The 14,008-nt window shown below is 33.9% G+C and overlaps 2 protein-coding genes across 3 annotated transcripts; both read left to right on the top strand.

Annotated features, from left to right (window-relative positions):
• The first annotated feature begins 142 nt into the window (after positions 1-142).
• On the top strand, positions 143-3,307 carry LOC148302363 (uncharacterized). The gene is made up of 3 exons (XM_088271724.1): positions 143-928; positions 1,318-1,553; positions 2,758-3,307. Exons 1-3 carry the CDS (start codon positions 221-223, stop codon positions 2,999-3,001), a joined length of 1,188 nt encoding a protein of 395 aa, XP_088127850.1. The 5' UTR covers positions 143-220; the 3' UTR covers positions 3,002-3,307.
• A 1,881-nt stretch (positions 3,308-5,188) lies between these two features.
• On the top strand, positions 5,189-12,853 carry LOC148302362 (uncharacterized). 2 transcript variants are annotated; one of them, XR_015838649.1, is made up of 4 exons: positions 5,189-5,993; positions 8,913-9,148; positions 10,861-11,704; positions 12,611-12,776. XR_015838649.1 is itself a non-coding variant. In XM_088271723.1 (3 exons), exons 1-3 carry the CDS (start codon positions 5,265-5,267, stop codon positions 11,489-11,491), a joined length of 1,596 nt encoding a protein of 531 aa, XP_088127849.1. In that variant the 5' UTR covers positions 5,189-5,264; the 3' UTR covers positions 11,492-12,853. The 2 variants fall into 2 exon arrangements, 1 of the variants encoding a protein (XP_088127849.1); XM_088271723.1 differs by having other exon boundaries at positions 10,861-12,853.
• The last annotated feature ends 1,155 nt before the right edge of the window (positions 12,854-14,008 follow it).

Genomic DNA, 14,008 nt, shown 5'->3' with positions numbered 1-14,008 from the left:
ATTGATGTTTATTTTCTTGCCAAGCAAAAGTGACTTACATGGCTTTCTACATTTTGTTAGTTGGTCACTTTCTCTTGTACTATAGTACTGTAATAATACTGGCAATACTGCTATTATTATCGTTGAATCGTTGAATATCTATTTTTGACGTCTTCTATTTGTTTTGTAAACAGACGTGATATGTGGTTAATTTATTGCGAATTAAGGATATCATAATAAAATGACATCTCTCAACAGCGCGGCGATAAAATTTGATAAAAATTGTTGTGAAAAGGAACTTATAATAAATCCTTCTACTTGCAGAATTTGTTTTAAAACTTCAGAATTCTTAACATCATTATTTTCAACAAAGGGAGATTCCGTTGCCCTCAGTGATAAAATAACGTACTGTTTTGACTTAGAACTAAATAAAAATTATGATCTACCTCAAAATATATGCAAAAACTGTGAGAAAGAATTTAATGTCTGCATGGAGTTCAAGAAAAAATGTCTCAATTCAAATGACAGGTTAAAAAATATGAACTGCATATTAGCAGAAGAAAAACATATAATCAAAGAAGAATTTATTTCTAATAGTTTTCAAAGCGACGGGGAAGAATCGCTGGAGAAATTTGTGAAAAGAAAAAAGAAAACCAATGACTTAAGAGAGTCAAAGGCTAGGAATAAAACTGAAAAATGCCAAAAAAAGAATGACAGTGCTGCCATTTGTGAAGTTGAAGAATTTTCTAAATCGGTTGTTGGAGATACAGAATTGGAAGACAGTTATATTTCACATAAGGGAACACATCAATGTAAAGCCTGTGGCAAATTGGTTTCCACGAGGGCGGCTATGATTAACCACATGAAGAGTCATTCTGGACCAATGAATTGTCCATCTTGCAATAAATTATTTTCTAACAAGAAACTATGCACACGTCATTATAAAAATGTAAGCATCTCATTGGATATTGATCTGTTCCATGTGTCTGAAAGATTTATCCGAAGCGGGATTCTTCTACACCTTTAGCAATAGTTAAAAGTTGTACGATGGATGTTTGAATGGTAATATAAGGAAAGAATGCAAGGCTGAGATAAGCATTATCGATAATATGAAGAAAGGTGTGTTGAGATAGTTGGGCATGTGAATCGAATGAGTAAGGAAAGGATAGTTAAACAAATTTATAAGAAGAAGCAGAGGTAAACCCAGGCTTTCATATTCTTCTTCACCTATGTTGAGATGAATTAACTTAAACTGGAGAAACCCAGATTTGTGGACAAGAATTTAGACACACTCAAAATGTTGCCCTAAATTCATATTCAATTCATAACTGTTTTTAGGTTCATCTGGCTTACTCAGAAAAATGTCCCATATGCGGACGTTCGTTCAAATTACTGGCAACGTTGCAAACACATATGAAGACACATTCCGCAACCAAACCATTTTGTTGCCAGCATTGTGGAAGAGGTTTCCTCAACAAGCACAATATGCTGATGCACATACGAACTCATCTTCAGCTTCGGGAATTTTGTTGCCATCTCTGCGGAATGGCGTTTGTTACTCCCGGGGCTTTAAGGTATAACATCTACTGCTTTATGATATTGATAAAGAGGAATGGTTATCTTTGAAATAATGAATTTCGCTTTTTCTTTCTCAAACAAAACAATTCAGAGTTGCAAGGAATAAAAATATATTAATCTTGCAAACAAATTGATGCAAACAAACATGCAATATTGCCAGTATAACAAATATCGTTATAAGTGCTTACTCTCCATTATTTTCTAATGTGTTTAGGCTGTGATCTCGAACATTCGAATTTAGGACACAACTGGCCGCGCTAAGGGCTAGACATCATTCCTGCACATTTAATTTTTATTTTAGAATATAGGTGGGCAAAAAACGTTAAGTTGAAAATATGAAATTTTGACTTAATGATGCATATTGTAAAGTTTCAACGTTCTTTAAACTGGAAAAATACACTAAGTAGTTTGAAATGTCATATATATGTGGTTTTCATAAATTCAACTTTAAATTTAAAAGCGGGTATTTTATGCAGGCTAAAAGCTTTAAAGCAAAGGGATTATTCAAGCAGGGATTTTAGAGTTAACGTTTTTTGCCAGTATACTAACAAAATATGGGAATTAAACTTTTGTTTTAGAATATACTTTTACTTACTTATAACCCTTATCCGCACCTAATGGTGCATAGGGCACTGCATCAAATTGACGCAGTGTTATCTTGATCATTACTTACAAGAAGGCAAGGTGATCACTCTTGCGCTTCAGGAACCAGTCCAGGGTAATATTAAATGAATATTACAGTGTTAAATCACTAATATTTATTTTCACCCCCCCCCTGGGAATCGAACCCGGAACCTCCAGCACGGTAGCTAAACACGCTGACCATTACACCACGGAGGCGGACAAAATATATATGTATGTTTAAAAAATATTTTCATAATTTCTTTTAACTCCTTACCTTTCAATAACTTTTTTTATTTTCAAAACCAAATACATTTATTTCCAAGAAAAACTTGTTGTTTAATACTAAAACGATGTTTTACCAAAAATTCAAAACTCAAATGTTACCTGGGTTTAAAGAAAATCAAGTTGAAATTGATCATGTATTGGGCCTTGATAAATTTCAAATATTTATTGGAAAAACGCTTTCGTGAAAATATCCCAGTTATTAGGAAAATAAAAATTCACAATCTAAACATTTGAATATAAATTAACTAGCATTCTGAAATGTTTGTATCTTAAAAAAAATTTATATTTCAGGTTTCACAGCATAAGGAAGCACGCCAAAGTACGTCCGTATCCTTGTTCCTTTGAAGGTTGTTCGCTATCTTTTGCCGCCAACAGTGAATTATCTCGACACGAAGCCACGCACACAGCAGCACACAAGCACACTTGCGCATTGTGCTTTAAAGGATTTAAACGCACCGATGTATTTAATAAACACATGCTAAAAGAACATGGACTGATCAATGATAAGGATATTAACACATTGACTCCCAAATAATAAAAACAAAACCGATCCTTGGCCACCTTTCGTAGCCAAATCCGCTAACCACTGCACTATGGAGGCAGACAATAAATAAACATAGATATTAGTTTTTTTAAAAGAAAATATTGACTAAATATTGGGTCAGGAGTCGTAATAATCGTCGGGTATGTATGCGGAGATGCATGAATGCGGAATAGGCCAAGAAATTTTGTAAAGACAGGGTGGTGTAGCGTTTCTCTCTGCCTATCCCTGCGGAAAGCGGCGTGATGGTTAGTTAGTTAGTTTTAAATTTTGACTAAATTATCAATAAACAATAAAAAATGTCATGTTATTTTCCTATTGTTGAAATACTACATTCTACAAATAATCGTGATGGAAAAGATAGAAGGACTGTGAGGAGCTGGCAGAAAACAGAATTTGTGGCTTTGCAAAATTCGCGACTGGACCAAATAAGAGAAGTAGAGGAATTGGACAGCGCAGGACCGCAAAACCTTTGCCATAGTGATCGCCAGCATTGAGAAAGATTGTTGGTGTGAACAATGTTATTTTAAATACATATTAACTTTTATTTTGAATGCCGTATTCTGATAGTCTCGAACACACTGGAAACATGACATCCCATATTTTATATCCCATAATAGATACAAATCACTCATTTCACTCTCATAAATTCAAATTATTACACCTTGTACCACATAAAGGCCAAATTATGAATTATTTAGAAAATTTTGAAATCCAAAAAAACCTCAATTCTAATAATAATTTCATAAATAATATATTGTTTCAAAATTCTTCACCTTTGCTTTACATTTTTCCTTTGTTTTCAAACTCTGCCCCTTGACTAACCCCCTCCCCCTAACTTACCCCTCTCCTTATTTATAGAACAGATTTTTATTTTAGATTTTAGTTATTATTCAGACCTGAGGATGGATGTTTAGCTTGCAAAACTAGTAGTCTTTAATAAAACTCAAGTGGTATAAAAACAAGTGTTTCCTAAATCATCCCATATTTTCATTAAGTTAAGGAATAGTAATGCGGTCGACACTTTTGCGTAACCTTTCTTATATGGTGAGCCGCCAGATATTGTGGTCACAAAGAAAACTGGCAGAATGTGCTTGGCTGGACACTGAAGAATGCCTTCTCCAGGTACCCATGGATGGTTTTGTGTCAAATGCCTCTTGATACCAAATCACAAGGGAGACCTAGAAGATGATAGAGTGCTAATGTCTAAAAAGATGCAGATAAAATTGCTGACTCAAAACACCTGCCTGTGAGGACAGACGAACGATTATGGAAGGCATTCAGCCTCTAGAAAGGCTGGCACCTGAAACGCACTACTGGTCATAGCGTTTATGTAATTAAGAATCAATTGTTTTAATTCAATGAAACATTGGGTGTGAAAAAGGATTTTATGGAGATGAAGTTGTACATCAATAAATTTGAAGCTAATTGTGCATTTTAATAATAAAAGTAACCTTGCCTAAGATCATTATTAATTCATCACCTCTATAATTCCAAATAACGATCTTTGTAAGAAAATTTAGTTTTTTAATTTTTTTAAATTTCCTTTTATAACATTTTTTCAACATGTACCCATCTTTTATTAAACTTACCTACAGGGTGAGAATAATAGGTCTGAAGGAATTTCATGGGTTTGTAAATATGCATTATTAATATAATTTAAGCAATTGTGACAGTAGCGCCCTAAAGAATTTGAAAGGGGATATATACTTATTAATGTTAAAATTTGATAATAATTTTTTTCCCACCCGAAAAGTAATGATATGAGTGTGAACTTTTAAAAAGGGTTCATTTGACAACTTATCAAATGTTTACGATATTTTCTTTGCTTCAATGCATCACTTAAAAAATAAAATAATTGTAAATGAACGCTAATTATCTTCACATTTATTTTGTTTTGAAGCCTTCGATTGTGTTTTGTAGCACATTAAGGTAGGTAGCAATTTTTATTTTATTTATTTGCTGGCAACCCTAATATGTTAAAATTTAGTTTGATAGCATTTTCTGTGTAACACTAATGAATATAACTATCAAAAGTGACTAAAAGTATTTTCTTAATATTAAAATAAATTTATTATTTAGAAACAAAGGTGTTTTGTTGAATGTAAATAAAAGCTTTTTAAAATGTCATACAGCTAGCCACACTGTAATTGTCGAGTTCGAGTTGTCGCCATAGAAGTTGTCGCGTACCTTTTCCGGCGTTATCGGCAGCCAGTGAAATAGCTACGATTTGTAATCAAATTTAGACGGCTTTAAAATGTTTTCCGAACAAACCGAGCACGTAAACGTCGATCCCGATCTCACAAACAATATTTTAGTAATATACCCCACAACATGTAGAGTTTGCCTGAAAAACTCGGACGACCTGTCGTCGATATTCGGGCCGTCCAAGCAGGACGGTGTTATTCTCAGTGAAAAAATAAACTATTGTGTCGATATACAAGTGTGCGAAAATGACGGTCTTCCCGAGAAAATATGCAACTTTTGCGAGGACGAGCTTAACATGTCCATGACTTTCAAAAAGAAATGTTTGCAATCTAACAATATTCTGTCTATGATAAAGAATTTTAAGTGCAACGTCAAAGTAGAGACTGAGGACCCGACGCTTAAAGATGAAGATGCCGAGTCCGTGCGGAGCTATCACGACGAGGACGGCAAAGGCGCCCAATCGACTGTTAAAAAGACGAAAAAAATCGTCAAAAAAGAAAAGAAGAAAGACACTGGAGACATGTCTGATACAAAGCCTATCGACGTCAAAAAACGGACCTACATCACCATGAAGGGTCGCCGTAGAAAGCTAGACGATTTTACGAGAACTAATTACGATATTGTCGAGGATGGATACAAGTGCAAAATGTGTGGGAAGTTAATAACTGGGCGGGCAGCTATGAAGAGCCATTTCAAGAGCCACTCCGGTCCCATGTCGTGTTCCGAGTGTAATAAAGACTTCACGAGCAAGCAACTATGGGCCAAGCATTACAAAAAGGTATATTCACCCCAGTATTACTGTCTATATTAACACATTGTTTTCGGGTGGTTTTTTTATCAACCCTGACCCTAATTATACTGTCAGTCTGCCGCCCGACCCTCAGTATACTAATCAACAAGTTACTGCAAACCTATTTCCAATCTGTACAATGTTTTTTGGCGTCTCTCGCACTCTACCTAAAGTAACTAAATAGAATGCTTATAAGCGTCTCCTAACTTTTTAGCTTTTAGGCTTTTAAGCTTTTCTCGCTAACAATGTGTTAATATGCGTTATCTTATTCTGGTGCTTTCCATTCTGATTGTAATTCTCTCTGTAGAGAAAACAAAGCAATCTTATCATTCTCAATACATGCAGAGGTTACTGAAGAAGCCCAACAAATATTCATCTAAGCTACCTGAAAATTTTGCAAACTCTGTTCAAACACATTTGATTGTCAAATTTAACATTATTTTTTTATCACATTCATTTGTTTTTTTGCTGCTTTTGTTTCCTAAAACTGATCACTTATTTCCAGTATTTATCGATTTGGCATTAACTTTGGTGTAATAACATGATTTTAATTCCTTAAAAATGTATTGAAAATACCAATTATGAGGTTCTTTTCCACACTGATACTTTTTTAAACACCGATAATATTATCACACACAATTTAAAGTAAAATAATAAATATAACCATGTCAGATCGAAGAATAGATTGTTTCTCTACGCGTTAATATAGATATCAATGTTTATATTTTTACTTCAATGATTATTTTATTAAAAGCATTACTAACAAAATATCTATAATGTGGAAATAAAAATGTCTAATATAAAAATAAAACATCTTCACAACATTATCTGACAACTTTGTTTCGAGAACTTCAGATAACCTCAAAACTAGTATTGTTTACATTACTAAACTCAAAAGTAGTCTTTTCATATTGTTTTATTTTGATATTTTGTTAGTAATCAATGCTTTTAATGAAATAATCATTGAAGTAAAAATATAAACATTGATATCTATATTAACGCGTAGAGAAACAATCTATCCTTCAATGATTAAAGAAAACACTTGTTTTTTACCATTTGAGTTTTATTATAGACTACATGTTTCAGAAGTTAAACTTCCATCATTCTGAAACATGTAGTCTATAATAAAACTCAAGTGGTAAAAAACAAGTGTTTTCTTTAATCATTGTAACATGTCTTACCACAAAGTTAATGCCGAAACAATAAATAAAATCTATCCTTCGATCTGACATGGTTTTATTTATTATTTTACTTAAAATTGTGTGTGATAGTATTATCGGTGTTTAAAAAAGTATCAGTGTGAAAAAGAACCTCATAATTTGTATTTTCAATACATTTTTAAGGAATTAAAATGTATATTATGGTTGTTTTAATAAGGTAAATGTCAATGTTTTTGTTGATGATGTTTTATTAATATATGTTTCATTTCACAATGTTTCCGGAGTAATGAAATATTAATATTAACATATGAAGCAACAATGAAATCGATAACAATGCTAAATGACAGCTGTCAAGAAGCACAACCGGCTAAAACATTTAATCACAGAAAAAACACTCACTTGTTCGAATGCAACATTATGTCTTATTTAGTAATAGCTCTAAGAGATTTGAGATTTTGAGCAAATAAACACATTCATTTTTATTTGCATATAAAGAACAAAACACTTTTATGAGACCATTTTTTCAAGTATATTAATGTAAACACAACTAGTTTTGAGAACTACAGATGTTGTATTATCACCTGTTGATGAGAACATCTGTAGTTCTCAAAACTAGACACGATGGTACAATGATTAAAGAAAACACTTGTTTTTTTATACCACTTGAGTTTTATTAAAGACTACATGTTTCAGAAGCTAAACTTCCATCATTCAGGTCTGAATAATAATATGTTATTATTCAGACCCGAATGATGGAAATTTAGCTTCTGAAACTAGTAGTCTTTAATAAAACTCAAGTGGTACAAAAACAAGTGTTTTCTTTAATCATTGTAACATGTCTTACCACAAAGTTAATGCCGAAACAATTCATAAAAGACATGATGGTTATACGCTTTACGCTTCAGGTACCAGTCCAGGGTGATATTGAATAAATATTAGAGTGAAAAATCACTTCTATTTATTTTGAACCTCTTGGGAACCGAGCGTGCTGACCGCACTGAGCGTATGGAGGCAGACGAAATAAGAGTATGGGAGTATGTAAACCTGAATGCCTTAGTCATTGTTGCTATTCTCCTTATTCTATGTAATTTCCTTCATTTTTTCCTTTCCCTTTATTCTATCCACGGACGCAGACGAAATAAGAACATGAGAGCATGCAACCCTATTCTCCTCATTCTCTTTAAATATCACTGCAATATATCGTTCCCAACATTTTTAATTTGTTGCCGACGGATGTTAGAGGTCAAAATAAAATATGGAACAAAGGCAAAATAAAGGAATGGGTAAATGATCAAGAGTTATTTCTATGAAAGTTGTAAAATATTTATATTCTTAATTTTTCTATCTTTTGTGTGTGTATATTAGGTTAAAATAGTCAAAACAATAAAAAATGTATTAAAAAAGAACTCCACCGACAAGATGGTGGATCTTTGCAATTTTTTATAAATATATTTTTAAAATTGTTATTTAAATAAATTTATACAATTTTAGTAATTTCTAGTTTTTGAATAGCCATTGTTCAATTTCATTGTCAATAGGCGTAATAATTTATAAAAATAGATGTCCTTGTAAATTTAATAAAAATAATCTTTATTTAACAATGCGGTCAAGAAGGGTCATCGACTTATGTATGTATGTTAATAAAAAATATATAATTTCCTTCATCCTTTCCTTTATTTCTATGTAATTTCCGTCATCCCGAGCACCATCTTTATTCCATGGATTTGTCAATGTGAGGCATTTGCAGGTGCACTGCTCGTACACGGAGGTGTGCCACGAGTGCGGGCGCGCGTTCAAGCACCAGGACCACCTGAAGGCGCACATGAAGGTGCACTCGATGGCGCGCCCCTTCGAGTGCCAGTACTGCGGCAAGGGCTTCCGCAGCAAGAACAACATGCAGATGCACGTGCGCAGCCATCTCAACCTGCGCGAGTACTCCTGCGAGATGTGCGGCGTGGCCTACGTGACGCCCAGCGCGCTCAGGTACACCCTATATGCCCAACTTTTTATGGAATGAGAAGTCTTTGCTTGAGTGATTGCTTGTGTAAAATTCACCAACGTAACATCGCTACGACTATGGATGGAGCGCTCGGCTCATTGTACTGACTATACGAATGCTCTCATCGTAACATGTTACGTTACGACCAAATGGCTCCGGTCAGTCCCCACCATTAGAAAATTCTCCTTGCCTATTATTTACAAGGATTTATAACATATCGCTCACTCCTTTCAAGAACGTCATAAATCAAAAAACTTGATTTTTCAGGAGAACGTTTTTAAAGTTTAAAAATATAATACAATGTACTAAAAATAAATATCAGGCCACTTATTAAACTTTTTACTGTGTAACAGATCTTTTTAGGTAAAACCTGAAGGTTTTTTTCTCCATTTGAAAAATATTTAGTATATTTAAAAAAATAATCAAACAATACCTTTTCTTCAAAATGCAAAAACAACACTTTCTGCCCTGTAGCTGGTAGATATTAAGTTAAAAATATGCCGCTTTTGCTGGGATATAGTACATTTTCTGGGCATTCCGAAAACATGCACATCTGACAATTGACGATTTTTGATTTATGACGTTCTTGAAAGGAGTGAGCTATATTTAGTTTATGTCTTAAAAATTACAGCAAATGTGTATATAATTAAAATGTAACTTTATTTTAAAATCACTACAAATATTTTATTATAACTTGAATCTAATGTCTCTCGGTTTCGAAGCTAACCGCTTCTTTATCAAGACTGATTAATACTAAAACACTATCTACTAAACAAAATTCAAAATATTTTGACGGTTATACAAAGGAGCTTGGGTAGATCTCAAGTGACTTTATTTTTTGTTGATTGGCAGTCACAATCAAAAGGAATCAGGGATGATGAGTGATTGGAAATATATTTAATAATTAGGTTACATTTTAATTATAAAATGGAAAATCACAAAGTTAGTGCTTCAAATATAAATTATATGAATGTGTATAGTTCATAATAAATGAATAAGGTTGATCCCTAAAAACAAAACAATAGATACAATGGATTCAATTTCTTATATCAGTAAAATGTTGCCACATAGCTCATTTATTTGTTTTATTCATCATATATCCTAAATAAGACAGACACCACTAAACCCGATAGATCTTTATGTCCTATTTCCTCATAAATTTTTGTCAACTGCATACCTTCTTTTACGCATTCTATTTCCAATTCAAATCTTTCTTCAATATCCCGGCATCCACATGTGAGCTGGAGGCGACATCTCTGGAGATTCTTTTTATTTAGACAGCTGAGACCTTTTTACTAATATATTTGAAATTTTTCTGAATGATTAACAAATTTTAATTTATGCCTGATGTTCATATTCATTTCTTAAAAGAAATTGCTCCGTCTCTGTTGGAACATCTGTCATATGTCTTGATATATCCCATAAGGGTTGATTCTAGTATTTGTGTATAAGGATTTACATTAAAAATCTACTAATTACTGCATTCACCGATGTTTTCCAGGCGTGCTAGGCCATAGGACATAGTGGGCAAATTTTAATGGCGAGTGTTGTTTTTTTTTTTCAGCTACCAACCAACAATCTCAATCAGCATATAGAGAACCTTTTGCTTAGAAAATTTTGAAAATTTCTATCTTTGACCATCTATATATTTTTTCTGTTACTTTTGTCACACTACAATCTGAATGATTTGTTGCAGATACCATATGATGACCCACAGCGGCGTGAAACCGTTGCAGTGCACATACTGCGATTACCGCACGGACAAGAGCAGCACCCTCACGCGCCACATCCGCAAGCACACGGGTGAGAAGCCTTTCACCTGCTCCTTCCTCGGCTGCAACAAGTCCTTCGCGGCCGGCAACGAGCTCACGCGCCACTGCCTCTCCCACACGGGCGAGAAGCGCCACGCCTGCGAGAAGTGCTATAAGACCTTCCGGCGCGCCGACGCCTACCGCAAGCACATGATGAAGAAGCACAAGGTCCAGAACTTCCAGATCGTGCGCAAGACCCGCCTGATCCTGGAGGACGTCGTCGAGAGCCTCCACTCCACCGGCCAGTCCGCCTCCGACAACCTCAGCGCCGCCGTCAACGCCAGCTCCGCCAACGCCATCACCAACATCGGCGTCAACAACATCACGCTCAACAACCTCGGCGGCAACAACATCGGCATCGTCAACATGGGCGGCACCGACGTCGTGGTCGCCGACGGAGACATGACCATCCCCGGGATGGCCAACGCAGCCACCAGCACTAAAGAACTCGAGGATATAGTCAAAAGAGAAAAGAAACTCATTAAAAACGAGAAAAAAGAATTCAAATCCATTTAAAAATCGATCGACTGATCCGAGGCCTACACCTACCCAGAAACATTAAAAAAAAATGTCTATGAATTGGTGGTCGTAAAGTGTCTATGGATTCCAAATTCAAAAGAAAGTGACTTGATAATTTCGCTTGTATTTTTAATTTAAAATTTCTTTCATCTATGGATTTAATTTAGTCGGTGATTGAAAAGTGTCTATGGATTCCAAATTTTAAAGAAAGTGACTTGAGAATTTTTCGCTTATGATTTTTTTTCAAATTCAAAAACGTGTTTAGAAAAATGATACAATTTGGTGGTGTGATGTCGAGAATACGATGTGGAAGATAAAAAATGCCTATAAATCAGTTTTATATTCTAGAACGTAAGTCTTAGTGCGGTATTTAATCATAATATTATAATATAAAAAAGTTAATTGTGAAAATTGAATTTAAGGTCGAAACGTTCATCAATAAGTTTTTGGATTAGCATAATTTTAACATAGCTTTGAGTTTATTCAATTTACGTTATGTTTAATTTAAATTTAAACAACTAAATATTACAATGAGGGATCGATTAGGTTTCCGTTGAAACTAATTTTTTGCGGAAGTGCAAATTAACATTACTGCAGTCACCTTGGAGCCTAATTGTTTTTTTTTTTTAATTTAAAAACAGCTTTTGATGACCTTGATGGCAAAAAACTAACTACTGGAGGTAAATTTGATAGTTATTACATTAACTCCAGCCTGCAGGGTGCTTTTTGAGGGCTATTTTCCTAATAGTCCTGCATTTTGAATCTTAAAAGGAAATGAAATGTGTGATTTTTTCTAGAATATTTTTTAGAAAAAACTGAATATTTCATTTTATTAATTCATTTGGCAGTCACTTTGTGGTAATATCTATTCATTTTTAATATAAATTTCACTTAGTAAATACAACTATATGTTAAAATCTATTGTGACACGTGTTTCGATGCATTAATATCCTATTCTTTTTTGACATCTCATCAAAGACGAAGAAGAATATGGGAGTTTGGGCATTTACGGGGCTGATGACCGTCATACGCTGGTTTAAATGACCACTTTACACACGTATAACATTCACCAATTCTACCCATTATTGACAACCACACAGCTCAAATTATTGGAAGTTCTATATATATGAACCAATTTAGAAACCTTATTCTTGAATCACTGAACTTCACTAGAGACATCTATAGGTGAGATCATTAACATCCTAAAAATCCTAAAAATTATTTATCCGAAAAGTCATAAACTGCAACATTTTGAAACAATAAAAATTCATAAAAATAAAAATAATAATAATCCCATAATTAACAATATGACAATGACCAAAGCCTCCTTCCCCCTATTGTCCATGTTCCCAAAAAAAAGATAAATTCTTCTTCTCCGTTTTAGTCCTCATTACTGAGGGTTGTGACCCTTGTGGAAGCAATGACTCTTCTCCAGTTATCCCTTGACTGCCCTGCACGTAGCGCTCCAACCACCGAGGTGTCTACTGCTAAATGAAAAATAATAAATAAATTGAAATAAGCAATAAATAAAAACAGGATCTACCCCCTCTTCATCCTCCAACGTCCCAAGAATACAATTCTGAAATTTACACTTAACTTCACATATGGTATTTTAAAATGATGCGGAATGCATCCTAATACGTGTCACATAATAGATTTTAAGAAATAGTGGTAATTACCAAGTGAAATTTAAATTAAAAATGAATATTTATATCGCAATTTTTTTTATGGCAGTTACGTCAGTTTGTCTTTCTATTAGATATATATTTCATAATATTCTCCTTCAATCGTCTTTTCATAAGAATACTTTACAAAAAGTGCAATGACATAATTTTTAGATGTAGTTTTTTTTCTGTTGCAATATTTATATTTAAAAAAAAAAACTTTACTAAATCAATGCTAGCTGATTTTTTTTTCTATGGCATTAACTGTTTATTATCCCAACAAATCTTGCTAGAAATAGCAAATACAAATATATCAACTATCGTTTTCTTATATCACTTTATAGTGAACAAACCACTGCATTATCTCATCATGAATTATATACTATCGGGTACAGATGTACCTTTTTGTCTGCCTCCGTAGTGTAATGATCAGTTCCTTCGGCTACCGTTCTAGAGGTCCCGGGTTCGATTCCCGGGTGGGGGAGATCAAATAAATATAAGTGATTTTTTCACTAGAGTGAAGTATTAGAATACTTATTCAATATTACCCCAGACTGGCACCTGAAGCGGAGGGCTGATCACCTTTCCTCCATGTATTACAATCAAAATCACAGTTTTTATATGATGCAGTGCCCTATGCACCATTGGGGGGTGTGTATAAGGGTTTGAAGACAGATGGAGCGAAGATGAGCTCTATGCTTTAGGTATAATCTTTTTCTTCTTCAAACAAGCTTTATTATGTATATTTTATGTATAAAAAGAACATTTTCTGAACTGTTTTAAAAAGGACCTATTATTATCAAATGAAATATTATAGATTATTTTTAACTTATACACATTTTTTCAACTG

The sequence above is a fragment of the Brachycentrus maculatus genome, unplaced genomic scaffold (assembly GCF_059751285.1).
Source record: "Brachycentrus maculatus isolate JH-2025_06_01 unplaced genomic scaffold, ASM5975128v1 h1tg000459l, whole genome shotgun sequence".
Lineage (NCBI taxonomy): Eukaryota > Metazoa > Arthropoda > Insecta > Trichoptera > Brachycentridae > Brachycentrus > Brachycentrus maculatus.
Note: the sequence above shows the minus strand (reverse complement) of the source record. Positions and strands in the feature narration are given on the sequence as shown.